Source organism: Silene latifolia, chromosome 10, assembly GCF_048544455.1.
Source record: "Silene latifolia isolate original U9 population chromosome 10, ASM4854445v1, whole genome shotgun sequence".
In the NCBI taxonomy this organism is placed as follows: Eukaryota; Viridiplantae; Streptophyta; class Magnoliopsida; order Caryophyllales; family Caryophyllaceae; genus Silene; species Silene latifolia.
In genome coordinates, this window is record NC_133535.1 from 22171498 (window position 1) to 22190973 (window position 19476).

At 36.0% G+C, this 19476-nt stretch overlaps 2 protein-coding genes across 2 annotated transcripts; both read right to left on the reverse strand.

The window, feature by feature from the left end:
* Positions 1-1702: 1702 nt before the first annotated feature.
* Positions 1703-9402, reverse strand: LOC141605353 (single-stranded DNA-binding protein WHY2, mitochondrial-like). The gene is made up of 8 exons (XM_074424075.1): positions 9244-9402; positions 8242-8420; positions 8059-8144; positions 7850-7942; positions 5308-5402; positions 5158-5228; positions 4082-4170; positions 1703-2396 (listed from the first exon to the last, which is right to left on the reverse strand). The coding sequence occupies exons 1-8, from the start codon at positions 9306-9308 to the stop codon at positions 2277-2279; spliced, it is 798 nt and encodes a 265-aa protein (XP_074280176.1). The 5' UTR covers positions 9309-9402; the 3' UTR covers positions 1703-2276.
* A 1132-nt stretch (positions 9403-10534) lies between these two features.
* LOC141605355 (DNA repair RAD52-like protein 1, mitochondrial) lies at positions 10535-13018 on the reverse strand. Its single transcript, XM_074424077.1, has 4 exons — positions 12577-13018; positions 11922-11959; positions 11720-11814; positions 10535-11033 (listed from the first exon to the last, which is right to left on the reverse strand). Exons 1-4 carry the CDS (start codon positions 12930-12932, stop codon positions 10890-10892), a joined length of 633 nt encoding a protein of 210 aa, XP_074280178.1. The 5' UTR covers positions 12933-13018; the 3' UTR covers positions 10535-10889.
* Positions 13019-19476: the final 6458 nt, after the last annotated feature.

Here is a 19476-nt window from a genome sequence, read left to right on the forward strand (position 1 = left end):
CCTTAATCGGGTCTATCACACGGTGCTAGTGATTTAAAACTATATAGTATAATTAATTTGTATAACTTTCTTTAATTACATCGAAGTCCCTTATAATCATAAACAATAAGTAAGTCGACAAGCCCATGATTAATTTTACATCTAGTATATAATAAATTGTAAATATTACTATTGTTTCATTGTTTTCGTCCTAAAATAAGTAAGTCGACAAGCCCATGATTAATTTTACATCTCATCATAATTTCAAAATATAAATTGTAAATGTATGTGTTAACCCAAATTTAGCGAATCATATCGTAAGTAATTTGTATAAACTTTTAATTATATGGAAGTCCCTTGGTTTCTGGAATTAATATATAGTATTGATTGATTGATTGATTGATTGATTGATGATTGATTACATTCACTACTCCTCCGGTTATTATTGTTTCTTTGACTACTCATGCTATTTTTACGGCTATATCCATTCCCGTTAAGGCGTTAATTTTATCAAACTCATATTTAAATAAAGATCTTTTTTTCTTAAATCGAATTGTTACCTAATTTTTCCACTTTTTCCGTTGTTCCTAGTGTTACTTTCATTACATTTGTTGTGAATGCTATGAGCATCTCCAATGGTTACAAAAAAGACATGCTTACAATTTTGTGAAAATTTCAAGCAGGTTGCTTACCATTGGAGACGGGAAATTATGACCCGCTTGAAAACTACACTTGCTCTACCAAGCTACATGCTTAATTTTTGTTGCTTGGTTTTTATTGGTCGATTAATGTGAAGTGGGCATATTCAAGCTACAAGGTATAGTAGCTTATAATTGGGAGAACATGTAGTTTGAGAGCAATATTGCTGAAAATAAATATGTGGTGTCAAGCTACAATATAATGTAGCTTACCATTAAAGATGTTATTACTTTCGCTAATTCAGCCGTCATTGTCGTTTCTTTCACTACTCCCGCATTTAATAATGTTAATTTTAGTACATCCCACAGTTATTATTGTTACTTTTATTAGTCATATGAGTGATTACTAACATATTTGCTATATCCAATGTCACTGTATTTATTTAATCAAATTTAATTTTTGAATCGGTTGATTATCTAATTTTATGAAATATACAGATTATAAAATATTAGATTTTTTGAAATTTAATTTTTAAATCAGTTGATTGTCTAATTTTATGAAATATACAAGTGATATATTGTTTCTTTTGAAACAAATCCTAATATAGTTAACTATATAGGATAATAAAATTGTATAGGTTTATCTTTGTACATGCTTAATATATTTATTTTTCAAGAATTTAATCGTAGTTTTTTTTTTTTTTTATTAATACCGCCTTTTTACAGGAAAATAGAGTATTATATTTTCATTCAAGTATAATTTTATAAAATCTTTTTTCCATGTCAATTTTAAGACCAAGAGAGACTTAAACTCTACCATATAGCAAACGGGTATTCGAGGTGGTTTGATAGCCGGTGGCTTCAACTTACCTCCCTCATTCGAAAGGATGGGATAGGTTGGTTCTACCCTAGAGGATCAACCTAGTTTTCTTACCTAATCAAAAAAAAAAAATAAAAAAAAATAAAATATAGCAAACGGGTATATGTCGTGCATTTTCTCTAATAGAACAATTTTAAAACATTGTTCTTCCTCACAATGTCAAACATCAATTACACCCGAACAAAAACTAGACCAATGAGAAAAATGGAAGAAAACGAAGAGGATTTAAATTGATAGGGCCCGACCCAAGTATTTGTGAGCATATATTTTATATAGGCAAATAGCGCCAACGCCGTCAAGCACCAATTAGAAATGGAATAAGGAAGACGGTTCTTGAAATATACATCAATATTCCATAAGAGTTACGATGCCAGAAAATCAGCCGGATTGCTAGTGTCTAAATTAGGGACCGGACAGAGCTTCGACAAAATAGACCGATCCACAAGCCAAAACAAAACATCAAGACCCTGCCTTTCTACCTTGAGCCAAGCAACTGTTAAAACATGGAAAATGTCTACTTGATACGGTGTAGTTTATAACACGGATACATGGATGATAGCAATACTCTTCGAAATGCCATTGCTTCCGCCTTTTGCACAGGTTATCCATGGCCTTAGTCGTCCACTGGCACTGTGCCGCAGATTCCCTTGAGATCTGACGTAACAATTAAACAACAGTATCACATATTAACCGGTAATTAACTGGGTAGCCTACAATTGTTCCACATTTTGAACAGACTTCACTTTGCGCCATGGTGTACACACTACAGACGGCACATTTCATCTATCCCATTCTGAACTAAATTCCTTCATTGGTGAGGGCGTGTTGGAGTACTCTGCCTTCATTGGTGGCGGCCTGTTGGAGTACTGATCCCATCCCATGATGTGAGGCAAAGCAAACTACAAATAGAATCCATGCCAGGTAATTAGATCCACAAGAACACAAAAACGGATCAAAGCAATTAGAACACAGCAACAAGGGTAAATGCCTAAATGGCAAGTATCAGCAAAAGCAGTACTTGCTAGTTTGTGTACGATGTTGAGAAATCGTACCGCTATTAACAAAACCAAAAGACATGAAACAAGCGAAAGACGACAAGTTACTCTTACTCTTTATTCTACTACGTGTACCCCTGTTCGAAGCACGACACGTCAATGTAGGTATTACACTATCACACTTGGACAATTTATTTATTTTACAACAAATTATGAGAACGTGGCATAAAACAGCCAAGTTCGACACTCAGACGGACAGACCTGTGTGGATACTTTCAATGCTTGAGTTACATGAACATCAGGAATATGCCTAAACTTAAAAGATAATGTGAAGTGCTCCATTGCTTAAAATGCATAGTCAACAACATTACCAATTTCAAATAAGAGCAAGTAGTGACAACAACAATAAAACCTTAGTCTATACTCCCTCTCATTCACTGGAAAAGCACTCCTATGAATATACGTGAGTAGTATTTTATTCAAAGAGTGCTTTTCCAAAGAATGAGAGGGAGTGTGATTTAGGGTAGGCTAACAAGAAAATCATTTGAAACAATCAGTTAGAGGTAAAATAAATGGAAAAAAAGAAAGAAAAACACGGTTAAAAAGACATTAGAAAAAAATAGTCAGAATAAATAAAGTGTGAACAAGAAAGTAAAAAAAAAATGGAACACTTGTTGAATTCCAGATACCCAACAAAATAACTGCATTCTTTCATTTCTCTTGAGGTAGAGAAGTCGGCTAGTACACAAAGGGAATGTAGCCAAAGGTGAAGGAGAAAAGGGAACTTTTCTTCTAGTATTATTAGCTACCTCCTAAGTTCAACAAACGCAGCGCGCACTGAGGGTGATAAGGGCCCACGGCGACAACGTGGGCATCACAGACACGAAGCAAACTTCTTTTACAAAACGAATCTATATTTCAAAATGTGATTTTGTGCAACAATATCCTTTTAGATTTTCAACTGTAAAGTAGTAAAACCTAGCGATAGTGTGGCAAAGAGAAGGGCATAATGAAATGAACTAGAGGCGTATTATTTTAAACTGGGGCAACCTCAGCCCCAATTGTTTCGCAGAAACTTGAATATTAAAAGTTCAAAACATATGCTAAACCAATTTATTTCCACGACAACATAAAATATCTCAAAAAGAAGGCCAGATAAAGTATCTACTTAGCATTGATAAAAAACACCTTTACATTCTTCTGCAATTCACCTCACTACCAATCGCCTAATTCCCCCTTATCCACCCAACAAATAAGGTTTCATCTCAACCCAAAAAATAAGGTTTCATCTCAACTTTATAGGAAACAAAAGCAGCTATCAGGCTACAAAATTTTATGACAGCAAAACTAATGCTTTTATAATTTCCCATTTTTCTAAGAACCAAGCATCATGTAAATCAATACTTTTTTTCTCTTTCAAACCCTCCTTCCACACTAAGATGAAAGTATCAGGCCTACTGACTATCTTGTTCAAAAGTAAGTGAAGTTGTCAATTGACATGTGGATCAATTATGATTTAGATTGACTCATAGTTCAGACTCTAAACGTACAAAATTCAGGTTTATAAGGGAGTATTCATGATCTCATACACTGAATGATGTGCGGATGACAGCAAATTCTCCAGGCGTCGCCTGTACTGCAAGGTACTCGTTAAGTTTCTTGACCTTATCAACAACATCTGAAAGAGGAAAAACAAAATGCCAAAAAACAATTAAAGGCATATATGATATACTGTATGCATATAAACCAACAATACCCCTTTTAGGCCAAAACACGAAGCCGGAAGCAGCCTCAGAAAATCTATAAAGTGAATATTTTTGTAGCACGTCAAACGAATATGAGAAAAGATAAACTCCTTGCAGCTCAAGTTGCAAAGATTCAACAAAGATCGTCTCAGCAAGAAAAGATAACCTAGCACCTCCACCTCCACACCAACCCAGTGCCCCGCGGAGTGCTAGACTCCCGCAAATGGCAAGGTAATGGGGGTCAGATGTATGCAACATTTCCGTGTGTCAACAACATAAACTCATAAAGAGGTTGTTTCATAACCCGTAATGAAATTTGTACTTCATACTAAAAAGAAACACAATCTCCTTCAAAAAAAATAAAGAAACACAATCACTTGAGTAAGCCATTTTGCTTTGTGACATCATTATTCATAAGTCATAACCAAATGACAATGACTCTTCGGCTCCAATAGACATGAATTTATTCCACCAAAAACAAATTAAAACAACACAAAATTCCAAATAGTTAACACTTATGCCTGGTAAAAGACAAAAAAAAGTAACTTCCTATTCCAAGCTACCCATGCAAATAAAACTGTCCTTGACCTCAATCCTGTTGTTTAAAACAAACGTTCAACTCATAGACGAACAGAAACTCAGCACTTCTGCCTTCCGAAAACTGAAAATACCATATTCCAAGAAAAGCTAATCCCGTATAGTGCGATAAATAGGAAAGTATGGTAAATAAATGGAAAACAAAAAAAAAAAGCTTAATTGCTTATGTTCAGCAGAAGGAAGCACATGCCAAAATTAAAATTTAGTTTCGTCATTTTATTTGCCTTTCAGCTATCGTTGCAAAGCCATACATATTTTGTGTCTCTAAACCTGAACTAAATCAAAATTAGAAGTGGCGAAAACATTGCTGTAAAAGAACTTACTCAAGGTGATTAAGTAATTCCCATCAGGATTTCCTTTAACTTGTAAGGACTTTCGCACTTGACCGGCATTACTAAAATTGATATACAGATCAATAAATTTCAGTATATCACTAATGATGGGATAATAAACCATGTATGCTGAAAGCTTACCTAGTCTGCATTCCCGGGTCATGGAAGAAATCACAGGAACCACCAGGACCCAAACTGATCAATGATCCAACCTCCGTAGGTGACAGAGCAAACACCTGGAAGAAGACAAGCAATGACAATCTAAGTTACTTCAACAATTGACTTAGTCACCGTATCATGTGTCAAACACGATTCATGGCTGACGTGAATAGAACAGGTGTCTGACAGGCCAAAATCAGACACGGCACCGTCACTTGACTGATTCTTAAAACAACGTTGTTAAGAAAAGAGCGCGAAGAGCAAGGAAGGAAAAAAGAAAGTAAAAGGCGTAATAAAAAAAACACTTTCAAGAAAAATGAAGAGGAAGACATGGGAGAGGCAAGTACAATTTAGCTTTACTCTCTTTTAATGTGGTGTTAACTGTTAACTGTTAAAGCATGGCTAGTAAAATATCTATCATGCCCGTTAGTTTGCGTTAAGTCTGAGTAACATAGATTACAAATAAATCGTGGGAACAACATCACCGTTACCCTAGTGCATCAAGGGATCCCGCAAATTGTAGGGTAAGGGAGGGGGGGGGGGGGGGTCATTAGTACGTAGCCTACCCCTTTGTTAGCAATGCAAAAAAAATGAAAACACTCCATAACCAAAGAATGTGAGTCTTTGGCGCCATTGGATATGGAAATCTAGGGAAAATGAAAGAAACTAAATTGAAGAACAATAGAAGATGCGGGCACTTCTTCGGCTTATCTCAATATATAAACCAAAGAGCTGAAGCAATATATTAATCAAGGGAAAGGTTTAGAACAGTTCAGAAGAAGCATATTAAAGGTAGGTACATAAGTAAATGCTAAAGTAACATGCACACATCTGCCCTATGACATTAAAGTATATACTTTCGTCAACTATGAATAAACAAGCATTTTCTATATTCAAAACAATCTTAGCCCACTTCACAAAGCAAAATGATCTTCCATGTGATTGTGATCATAAGAAATGGCTAGATAAATTTTTTCCAGCTCATGATCGATTTAAAATATATACCCAAAGAAATTGGGAAATAGTTAGTAACGGTAACCCGTAAAACCTATGTCTATTTAGGCCCCTGAACTTCAAATAGAATTGAAATTGTCCAAGAGCGCCTTTAATCCTAAGTGATATTCAAATTTCAAGCCCTAATATCTTATTGTTCAATCTCAACAAGAAGCAGGTCGGATGTCTTGGAAGTAGCACGTGTAATTGAGAAACTCTTGTCTGATATCATTGTATTAAATTACACCTTGTGCTGTTAGACAGGAACCCCAACCCAAAAAAATTACACCTTATTGTTGAATAATAGAGTACATGCAAAAACTGAACCACCTAAGTACTTACTTCCTCTATTTTGGTTTGTACTTCCCGCTTCCTTTTTGGCGTGTATTAGTTTGTCCTTCTCACTTCTTTTCTCGCCTATATCGGCTAAGCATTAATAGTAAAAAATTACTTGAATACCTTAAATCCCTAATAGTAAATCCATAAATACAGGTATTGTTGTTGCTTAATATGCCTCAAATTTTATATCCTCTTAAATATATAACCTTCTAATCACCCAAACCATAACCTCCACATGAGAACACCAACACTCTCTCTCTTCCTTCCTAAAGAGGGTTATTTGATAGTACAATTCTAGTAGTAAGAAACATTAAAAATGCATCTGAGTGATGCGTTTTCTGAAAGCCTATAAAACTACACAAAGGCTAATATCATGACACGTGCTTCAACAAGCAAGAAGGATACGAGTTACGACTTAGAAATGTTTATATTATTACAAACTAAGATGCGTAAATAAAAAAATATAGACAGAGATAATAATCTGTGCTTGACAAACGTGCTCACACATGATTCAATCTCCGCAACCCCGCTTGTTTGTTTCTAGTCATATAATAATCCGTGCTTAAACAATGTGCAAAAAAAAATGTGGAAAGAACATTAAAAGCAGAGAGCGTATGTATTTAATGAGAGGCCTAAGATTGCAGTAAATAAAAATTTAGTAGGACTGATAATTAGGTATCCTCCGAATATACTCATTATCCTGGTGCATACTTGAGAGTCAGTAGTTAGATGAAGATGTGAGATATTGAGTGGCCATTACTTCACTTTCCAGGTGACGTTCGACTGTAAAGTGACGTTCAGAAATTAATTGAACATACAGAAAAAGGTTTGGAAGTAATTATCAGCAATTACAGCTAAAGGGTTTTATAGGAAATCTGCCATTCCCCTTTCATTTTAGAACATTCATAGCAGGGTGAAATTTAGATTAATTATATCAGAGGCAAACACTTTCAGTAAAGACTTTCAGATGCTATTGCAGTCCAGAATTATTCCATACAGATACATCAAATAATAAAGTTTTGCAAAAGAGACCAGGAGCCAATATGTGTATTAACTTCTGATTACTAGCCCAACCAAAGTTTGTAAATAACTTGGTTATTTAAATAACAATTGAAGAAGCATTATCTCATATACATTATAACTGTTTGGAAATATATCAAACAACAGAGTGGAAAAGGCAAGCAACCCTAACCTGCTTCCGCTCCCAGTCATACTTACGCTCCCCTATAGAGGGCGAAAAGGTCAGCAAAATAAAGCCCGAACGCTTGACAAATAGATCCCCGGCCTACACAAAAGGAAACCAAGTGAATCCTTTATTAGAATGCTAAAATACAAAACATGTCTAGTTTACAAATTCCTGGAAAATGACATCAAAAGAAGAAAAGACAGTCCATTCCATACTTCATTTTTTGTAAATGTTGGTGCTACAGGCTCGGCATTAAATGCCGCTTTGCCCTTGTAAAGCTTAAATGGAGCAAAAATGCGACCTACATAATTCAGCACACATCAAGAGCATGGAAAATAAGATTACAAGAATCGCACCACAATTATTCAAATACTTTCTCTTGGAAATATAGTCATTACCACCAGTAGAAGCTTTTTGTGCAACAATCGGAGCTTTTAGTGCAAAAGTAGAAGCTTTTTGTGCAACAGTCGAAGCGTTTTGTGCAACAGTCGAAGCTTTTAGTGCAACAGTCGAGAATCTGGCACTGCCCATGAAAACATCTTGAGCACCACCCAGTAATTGCCCAGAATTACTTCCCCTAACAAAACAACTAATATCAGCAACACAAAGTTTCTACTCAAGTGCCAACAGATTATTCCTAATGCCAACAAAATCATAACAAAAAGTTCAACAAAAATCAGATGTCTTCAAAATTTCTCATTGTTCATTGTGTTATATTATTATATAACCAAATACACATATTAACAAACTTATTCTCTTAGCACTCGAAGAGGCGGAACTAATATCTTCAAGAATTAATTCATCGAACAACCCAATCCCAATTCTCAAACCCGACATTAATTCATTCCTAGTAAGAGTTTTTCTATTAAAATGCTCCACCATCACACATTAAACAATAAAATGCATACATTTCCTAATTTCTCCCAAACAATTTTTTTAAACACATAGTCTCGCTTACGACCATCTTAAGCTTACAACATAGTCATTTTAGCCAGCATGACGGTCTCAAATGAAATTTTGCGGAATAAAAATACATCCTTTTAATCATGAAAAATTAGTAACCCTATAAAAAGCCAAAACAAATTTATACAAAATGATAAAGTATATCTCCTCTCATGTACAAAAATACATCCTTTTTTTTCATGGGAGTTTTTAACTTCCACAGCAGTTAAAATAACCCAAAAAAATTTACCAAAATTCAGAAGGATTATCAAAATTAGTGCAACGAAACATGCAATAATGTAACACTACATACAATGGTAAAGTTGCAATTAAGCAGAAAAGTATATAAGACAACTGAAAGGGAAAAAGTGGATGGATAATAAACCCTAAAATAGTAAAATTGCAGTAAAAAATTGAAATGAAGAGAGGGTAAAAAAGGTGAAAGGCGGAGTAATTACCTAGACTTGAAAATGGAAGCTAGTTTCATCATGTTTGCGGAAGTTGAAGGAGATGGCGATAACATTGGGGAAGCAAGGGTTTTTGTTCGTCTATGGGTTCTGTGCGGGAAGGTCAGTCTACTAATACTACTGTCTACTGCTACTGCATGTGACTTGGATATGTGTGAGTTGTGACTGGATATTGTCCGTCATAAGTTTTTGACGGGTCAAATAAAATTCAGATAGGTAGATAAAGATAACTCGTTTATGATTTTCTAGGCCCTTTATTTTTGTCTTATCAACGCATATGAATGATATTTGACCTGTTACAAGCTTGTGACGATATACCCTGTCATAACTCACGAGGGAGCCTTAGTGTGACTCTGATTTTACCCTCCAATTCATTCTAATGATATTTTGCAAATTCTTGTTTTAGACTGACTATGTTCATCTAAAATTAAGACTAATTAAATGTACTATTTTACAATAAAATGTTACCATCAGTTTTCTGTTAAAAAATACGGAGTAACCACTTTAGTCATCCAAGAATTCATGAATCAAAGGAAGCAATTCCAGATCCAAATGATTCGGTTTCAGTATAACATTTTATTATTAAATTGTTAACTTTCTATTAAAAAAATGTTGACATTTTTTTGTCTTAAGAAGCAAAATCTACTCATCATATTTATTTTTGGGGACTTCAAGTCTTCAATCATAGTTTTCTTTATTTGTATTTGTACAACGTTTGAGTATGATTTTCACAAATTCTCGTTATAGACGGACACTATCCGTCTTACCGTCTATACGTATAGACGGATACCATTTTTCCTCACAAAATACCCATTTTGCCATAAAGTGGGAAGCACATGGGGGTGCCCCACCTTGTCCCCCCTACCCATTTTATTAGAGGTCTTTACCCGTCTGTTCGCCCCACCCGTCTATACCAAGACCTATCGTATAATTTTATAAAATACTTTTTCAATGCCAATTTTATACTATAAATTGAAAAGAACATTCAAATCTACAATCCACAATAAACATACAGAGAAATTATGTTTCAACCACGGAGTTGAGACTTCAACTCTTCCGTATAGCAAGCGAGTATGTCATCTTCATCTCCTCTAATAGATCAATTTTAAATCATTATTCTTCCTCCACCTTGCCAAACATTGATTGCCCCCAAAACAAAGCCTGGACCAATGAAAAGAAATGGAAGAAAACGAAAAGGATTCAAATTGATAGAGCACGACCCGAGTATTTGTGAGCATATATTTTATATAAGCAAACAGCCTGAACACCGCCAAACACCAACTGAAAATGGAAAGACAGCTCTAGAATTACATTACATTACATAGAGCTAAAATGTCAGAAATAAACCGGATTGCTAGTGTCTAATGTCTGGATCGGACATAACTTGAGCAAAATAGACTGATCCAGAAGCCAAAACAAAACATCAAGAACCCTGTCCTGCCTTCTATCTTAATACAAGCCACTGTTAAACAGTTGCGCCATAAACTAGTACGAGTAATTAGGAAATGTCTACTTGATATGATACGCAGTACGGCAGTAGTTATAACTTAGATACATAGATGATTTAAACAGAGATGGAAGCTTCATATAGTCAACAAAGCATCCAGTGGACAAGTGGATTCTCATGAGAGTTGGCTCTACAGCAGATCTTCATGGTACAGATGAAGACCAAGTCCAAGTCGTGCACATGCTCTCCGGAATGCCATTGCTTCCGCCTTTTGCACAGGATCTCCATACCCTTTGTCGTCCACTGGAACTGTGCCAGTAGATTCCCTTGAGATCTGTCGTTGACAAAATAACATTGATAGATGGAAACGATGCAAGTCAGAAATCTATTCTCGAAATGTTTTGGGAACAGCTAACATAAATCATTTTTTGAAATCGTCAATGACATGTAAAACTAATGATAACAGAAAAGAGGAAAACACGGTAAAATTAAGCAAATCATAAAAACCTGAAAAAAAGAATCTTTAAAAGAGCTACAGCTGAAAAGTTAGGATCTACGAATAGTCCCCTTGTGGCAGTCATCTAACTCATCAACCAAGAAAGGAGGCTTCCTCATAAACATAAGTCAGCTGCTTGGCATGGTGGCTAAGATAATAATTGTCGCCTACAAATTGACATGTTGCTTTAACAGGCATCAAGCATCACTCTAAACTTCCAACAAGACACAGCAGTCCAACACTTAATTTTATCCAAAAACATTAAACTTTTCCACAAACAATAGATGTATCTGATACTTGCAGCCGAGTGAGTGACACAGCAAATTGATAGGGTACATCTTAACAAAAATGCATTCGGTTAATGGAGAAGCCACTCTTCTAGTAAAGTACAGAAAACTTCCTTCCTCCCACAAAATATTTTCTAGTGTCCAATCAATACTAATGATCAAACAATCGAATTTACAACTTGTAATGCAGATAGAGTCATAGAGATAGAGTTCAAGATTCATGGGAATAAAATATACCTCAGCATCTGTCCCATGTAGTGTGACACGATAGACAACAGATACAAACTTTCCATCAGGTGAATATGTAATATTCCGCACCTCACCAGACCACTCTACAAGAAATCAAACCAATCACAATCAATGTGTATTAGCCTTAACAATGGTGAATGACCTCAAGAATGAAGAATCGGGTGACTAGCTAAGCACTGAATGAATATACCTGGAGCATGTAAATTCATGATGCGATTCACAATATGCCTGCAAAGCAACAAAGAATGCAATCATAACTAAATTGTACCTGAAAACCCATCTTATATAACAGCCACAATTTCCTTTCCTAGCATCTACTTGTTTGCCTTTGAAGTTTTGATGACCAAATAGTAACAGCTACCGAGTAGATATTTGATATCCTACCCGGCTGCCCCTATAGAACTTATACTCCCTCCGTCTCGGTCAATTGTTGTCCTTTGTTTTTGGCACAAAAACTAAGGAAAGAGGAATAGGCCAATTACTAAATGACAAGTGTAACAAATTGAGTCTAAATGATCAAATTGATCATCAAATTCATTCTTAAAATAGAAAGGACAACAATTAACCGAGACACCCAAATATGGAAAAGGACAACAAATGACCGGGGAGAGGGAGTACATCATTATTCATTATTGGCATGACCAAATTCAATCACAAGTTATAGGAAAATCTACAATAGCCAGATTAGACATCTGATAAAAGATGTTTTATGCGAGCTGCGAGCTGCGATTCCTAGGTCACCCATGCCAGAGCGGCAGAGCCACTTAACCTCGATATTTCATCAAAAAAGAAAGGTAAACAAGTGACCGAGACGGAGGGAGTAGAAAAAAGAGAGAAGAAAATACCAAGGGATGTAATTAATGGAAAAGCCGTCTTCAGAGCGAACACTAATAAGAGATTTAGGAACTTTCTTGTTGAGTTGTTTCAAAATTACTGACAACGGTCTGCTAATTCCTTCTGTGGGTATCTCATAATTATCATCTTCTTCTTTTTCTTCCGGTTTTGCCCTTCGCTGTTCCTTCTCCTCCTTGTTGGAAGCTGAAGAGGTGGAGTTGTAAGCTGACCATCTCTTCTGACCTGGTGAGGTCGGACAGGGATTAAATGGGGATTTCACAAGAGAAGTTGTTGGTCTTGATGGTGATGAAGTAATGGCGGCTGATAATCGTCGCAGGGAAGATGTTCTGAAGATTATAGACGCCATTGTTTTGTATTCGGAGCTCAAACCTCAAACCTCAGTGTTGGAGGAATGAATAGACGGGGCAAGGGACAAGGGTTTATGAAATGAAAATCGAGAGACCGCACTCCGAGTAGGGGTGGGCATAATCCGGTCCGGACTGGAAAAATGGACAGGTCCGGACCGGAATCAAGTGGATCGGAATTGGAATTAAAAATTTCGGTCCACCATTTTCCAAGATTGCGGTTTCTGGTCCGGTTTGGGATCGGTATTTTTCGGTCCGGACCGATTTGGACCGGAATGCCCAGAATTATGGTTATTTTCATTTTTTTCTTAAAATTGTATTTTTATTCCGGTCCATTTGAAAAAGTGGGTAATTCCGGTCCGGTCCGGTCTTGGACCGGAATTTTTCCGATCCGGTCTCGGACAGGAATTTTTGTAATCCGGTCCGGTCTCGGTCCGTGAATTTTGCCGATTTTGGACCGATGCCCAGCCCTAACTCCGAGTATTCAAACAACTATAATCGAATTCATGCCTGGTAGACTTCGAGGCTCTCATTCTCGGTGGTTTCATATGTGGTTTGCAAGTTATATATATCTAAAGGTTTATCTAGTGCACATAAAAAATAGCAGCGACGGGTTTCTAGTCAAAAAAAAAAAAATTGTAACCTTTTTTTATTTTTACCTTTTTTTTACTACGGAGTATTAAATAACACAACTAGTTTTAAACAGGTGCAAAATTGCACGGGTATGTATTTGGGCCGGTATTAATGTTTTTGGATGTATTTTTTTTTTTTTTGCATTTCTATTGTAATTATCTAGTTGGTCTAAATCAACGATTACATAATTAACTTTTTTCCCTTGTTTCAAATACGTGTTTACTTGCAATGATTTAAGAGAAAATAACGTAATATACTATTGTAAATAAAATTTGCATACATAAAAAACTTTACATCCCGAAAAAAGAAATATAATTTAATAATCAACTTTAACATAGGCAAATTATTCTAAAAATTGAAAAATTTCATGATAGTGGTTCTCGGCGATTTGACATTGATTGTTACGTATTTTCCGTAATCACCAAGTTTCTTGGAGGTATGAACACCTATATTCGTCAAGCATAAAGGCAAAGACGAATTATTTCATTAATTTCTGTAAAATATTCACATTATTTGTTATTCAATCCTGTAAGTAAATGTAATTTATTCACGTAATTATGTAATTTTATTAGTAACTATGTAATTTAGTCTGATTATATGTAGTTACTTTCATTTATTCCGATTTGTAACTCATTCCGTTTATATGCAATTTCTTTTACTTCTGCCGTATCTATTTATTTCATTAACTATGTAATTCAGTCCGATTATATGTAATTACTTTCATTTATTCCGATTTGTAATTCATTCCGTTTATATGCAATTTCTTTTACTTCTGCCGATTATCTATTTATTTCATTAACTATGTAATTCAGTCCGATTATATGTAATTATTTTCATTTATTTCGATTTTTAATTCATTCCGTTTATATGCAATTACTTTTACTTCTGCCGATTATCTATTTATTTCAAAAGTATTTTCTATGACATAATTTGTCGCATATTTGTCAGAGACGATTTAAAGAAATAAACTCTTTCCACGTAAACGGGACCTACCATTACCTAAATTTCCCAAAAAAAAAGAAAAAGAAAAATTGGGTGAATGACGTGGTGCATCCTGTGTTGAGCATTGTCTTTTGCATTAATATAGATAAGATTCTTCGTTACCATGGTACATTCATTCAAACGATAGCAAAAAGTTGTCACATTTATTCAAATGAGGTGTTATATATCCGTTTATCATAATGGATATATCAACATTAATATAAGTATATAACTAGTATTATATTGTTATTTTGTAGCCATTGTTTAATTTGAACTTTTTATCGTGCATATATATTTAGGACAATCGTAATTTGTAACATTTTCAATGAATTTTAATTACACAGTAATAACTAATCTCAGGATAAAATATCGTAAGACCGACTTCTCAACCAATTTAATACAGATACTCTTTACACTATACTTATCTCATCATATTTGAATAGCAGGTCATGAAGATTATATTCTCCTAAAAACGAAGATTATTAAGGATTCTTTTTCCTTCATATTTCAAAATCTTAATAAGTAATGATTGCTTTCCTTATGAAGAAAATATAAATACAGGTACATAAAATGATACAATTAAGAATTTTGATTAACACTCTAAGAAGAGGATAATTATACTTATCCTTTGAACAACAACTATAGTTAATAATTTGATATTATTCGTGCTTTTGGTTTCTTTAATTCTCAGTGTAGTTTCAGGAAGATCACACTTTGGCCAACAAATTATCGTCAAGGTCGCTTTTCAGTGTGTTCTGATCCCCCTGTCCCGATCCCTCCGTCCTGATTATTTATCTACCTTTTTATATTGTCTGTGAGTGACATTTTAATCAAAGAGAAACAAATTATTAGGACGGAAAGAGTATCAAAGCAGGATTGTGTTCATATAATGTGATTCAAGTTTAACTTTCCAAATAATATTTTCCAATTACAGGTAAATAATGGACAAATATACGAGTGTGTTGATTTTTATAAATAACCGGCATTTGGGAATCATTCGTTAAATCTCCAGGCAAGTTACCATATTAAGAGGAGTTTGGTTGGGATTCTCAGATTGAATTGAAATATATTTCGTATTTGCTTGATCTAATATTTGGTTAGAATATTTTTGAAATTTTGTTAGCTCCCTAAAGAATTCTAACTTTACGTTAATCCATTTGAATCTCATACTTACCCTTCTCTCTTTGATTTAAACAATGTTATCACATTTTTCAATAAATATGATATCACATTTTCCAATAAATTTCATTCTAGCCAAACGTCCCCTTTAGGACTTACACATATCTAAGCTATTCTGGATTATCGGAAGAGTTGCTTATGGACTAACCTGGTAAAACTTACCGACCCGAATAACATAACTGTATCTCAATTGAACACACCACCGGAATTTGACCCACAATCTGAATTGACCGAACCATACTCGACTCAATCTAGATGGTTATTGTCTTATGTTGGCTATTATTTCTAAATAACTTGATAACAGAACGCCTCAAAATGCCTTGAACCCCGAAATTTTCAAACTAAACGTGATTAAGAACACACCCAATCCGATTAACTGTTTTGCGAAGTTAGTTTTGTTTAAACGGTTATTAACACAAAGATAGTATAAACATAAGCATATTAATGTTACACATATTTTTCTAAATATTCCTATTCTACAATACTTATGCAAGGTCATTTTTTGTAAGTTTCGTGTTAGGGATGTTAGTGTGGCAGATACAAGTGGATACCGCCCCGCACTTGCCCCAATTGGGGCGGGCATATGTAGAACTTTGGCTGGTGATGGGGCGGATACGGGTATGAACACGCAATGGGTAGTGGAGTAGGGATGGATTTTGCATCCTACTACTAGACCTGACAAAACTAACCAGACCCGAAACCCAACCAGATAAGGTTGACCCGAGACCCAAGACGACCTGTTAGACCCCATCCGAAAGTCACCCGACTTGAGTGACCCAAAATTATCCAAACTGACTTAATTAGGAATTAGGCAAAATCGTGACCCAAAATAACTCAAATGACCCGACCCCAAATGACCGATCCAAAAGTGACCCGATAAATGACGAGCCAATCCTAAGTGTCCAACCCGAACCCGACCCGAATGACCCATTTGTCAAGTTTCTTACCTACTTCATACCCGCATACCCGTCAACCTTTAAAAAAATCAATTGTATCGTGATGATAATTTAAATGTTATTTTATTATAGTTAGTATATAAATATATAATGTTAATTTTGACTATTTTAAACTTTCTACTAATTTCTTGTTAGAAAACTAGAAGCTATGTAAGTAAATTTAAAAATTTTGAAAATAAATTGTGATTAAACCAACTTAAATAAGAAAAAATTATCAAATAAATTTATGGCGTAGCGGGTTAATAGGAAAGTGGTGTGGGTACAATGTTTTATTTCCACTTGTTGGGGGTGGATATGGCTTTTAAACCTTGTACCTGCAGGCTGCAACCTGCTATGAGTGGTGGAGCGGGTATTGGCACGAGTTTTTCTTTGTGGGTATAGGTGTGGAGGAGCATATATCCACCACCACCCCACCCAAATGACATACCTAATTCGTGTTATTCAAATTTTCTATAAATTTAAGATGCACGAGAGTGACTGATATAAAATTCACAAATAATTTTCAAAAACAGGCAATGCCAAACTTGGCAAAACTTCAACGACAACAACACGGTGCAGGTGAATTTGGACGTGAAGGTCAAAGATGTCCAATTGGTACCGTTCCTATAATGGTTCGCTCTAAATTGAATGTCGATGGGCTTGTTGCCCCTCGATCACACTCTTTACTCCCTCGTGCGATTGAAAACCGAGATCAACACTGCGTAAGTTTAACTTTTATAATCACAATCTTTTATTTGAGATGGTTTTATATTAAATTAGTTTAACATTTTGTAGCTGTAACACCCCCGTACACCAAGATGCCTTACCAAGGACCGTCCCAGTATATGAAGGTGTTACCATCTCTGTTACCCGAGGTAGTAGATCAAATAGACAATAAAAGAACATTATTAATACATTACCGTACTCTTTACAACTCGATACAAATCTAATTACATGTGATGATAGAGACTACTATAACTCGTGACGCTACACTTCTAAACCGGTAGAGTGATGACTCGATCCCTCCAAGCCCAGCAGTTACAAACCAACAGTACCTGCTCAGCCAGCTGCTCACCATCCCTGAATGGATCACAGCAGATACCACAAACAACAACACGGGGTCAATACTGTCTAATTAATAAAAGTCAAACAAACAATGTAACCGGCTGATCACCCTCCATAGTAACTGACTGCACACCGAAGTGTGTAGCCTTGCCGGATTACCCATCGTAACAGGTAATCCACTCCGCCGGTAGGGGACCGCAATCCATCCCTACCAAGTCCAGCTCATCAACGAGCGACTATCAATCCCTGTCCCTTAATGTGCATATCCCCTCCCCACGGAGGGCGAACTAGGGTGTGAAGCCACTCCTGCAAGTGACTCCACCACAATCACACACACCACAACATCACAGCTGTCACAACCCCACAACCGTCACAACACAATCACATCACCACAACACCCATACTCCGATGATCAGCAGATAACACAATTACACAACAAACACAATCTTAATCAATCAACAGTAACTGAGTAGGGGAAACCCTACCTCATTGCCAAACATGACAAACATCCACATACAGCCAAACAAGACTCTGACATGCATCCTACAACGATAGCCATCCCCTATTATACAACTATCCTCAATAATCTACTAAAAGAGACACAAGGCAGAGACTTACCCAGTAACGCGAATCAATGATGACACGGACGACGACCACGCACGCAACCTTCCCAAGCGAATCCTGTCTTTCCCATGGTGGAGGTGTAGGCTATATACATGAGAGTGTATGGAGGTAGGGGTGAGAGGAGAGAGTGGTAGGCTAGGGTTAGAGAAAGAGAAACTGTCGAGAAAATGGGAAAATGAAATGAATCTCGCGAACTTGCGTTTTATATTAACGCGTCAACAGCAGCCATACTCGGTCGAGTATTGGCGTACTCGGCCGAGTAGGCTCTACTCGGTCGAGTATAGATGATACTCGGCCGAGTAGCCTCTGCTAGGTCGAGTAACCAATCCTATAAAGTTCATGTTCCAATCTTAGTCCCTCACCCATTCCTCCCTAAGGTCTTTCTTGGTCAACAGGGTCGATCAACAGAGTCCTTAAATATCCTGGTATTACAGTTTTCCCCCCTTAAAAAGAACTTCGTCCTCGAAGTTCAGCCCACTCGACCCCAAAAGCAAGGTTAAGCATTATGAACACAGTCCACATACATAAAGACATACGAACTTTGGCTATCCTTGATGCCACCACCACACCACATTATTCAGACAAATGACCATACGACCACAACTATTCTCCCATGTATTACCGGCCAACAACCATCACTCACAAAACATACAGTGAAATAATCCTATCATAGATTCACATCACAATATACTCCAACAACCGACAAAATACACATCCCGCTGTCTTCCCTGTACTATAACCACTAACGATCCTACAAAGTTGTTCAAGCGTTCACTCATATAACTTAAAATGCCACTAAGTACCAAAACACTGTAACATAAATGTAACATAAATACAATTTCAACAACATAACATAATTTTATTTAATTTCATCATTTGCTTTTGCGACATTACTCTTCCCCTCTTAAAGGAACTTCGTCCCCGAAGTTCACCACTAAACAACTTCCTCGTTTCCCAAATTGACACATATATCTTAATACTGACATTACTCACAACCCGCAACCAAGATTGATTCCTGCTAACGAAACTTAATTTATGACATTACCCAACCACGACCCATAGTAACAGAATCTGACGGGAATTAGATAAAATATTTCTCGGTGTGCTATTATTGACTAATAGTGATTTT

Coding starts and splice junctions, on each gene's coding strand:
- LOC141605353 (XM_074424075.1), bottom strand. CDS start 9,308: ATGTTATCGCCATCTCCTTCAACTTCCGCAAACATGATGAAACTAGCT. Junction 8,145..8,241: donor ACAAAAAGCTTCTACTGGTG/GTAATGACTATA, acceptor TGAATTATGTAG/GTCGCATTTTTGCTCCATTT. Junction 5,403..7,849: donor ATGACTGGGAGCGGAAGCAG/GTTAGGGTTGCT, acceptor GTCTTCTTCCAG/GTGTTTGCTCTGTCACCTAC.
- LOC141605355 (XM_074424077.1), bottom strand. CDS start 12,932: ATGGCGTCTATAATCTTCAGAACATCTTCCCTGCGACGATTATCAGCC. Junction 11,960..12,576: donor TCCATTAATTACATCCCTTG/GTATTTTCTTCT, acceptor GTTGCTTTGCAG/GCATATTGTGAATCGCATCA. Junction 11,034..11,719: donor TACATGGGACAGATGCTGAG/GTATATTTTATT, acceptor TGTCAACGACAG/ATCTCAAGGGAATCTACTGG.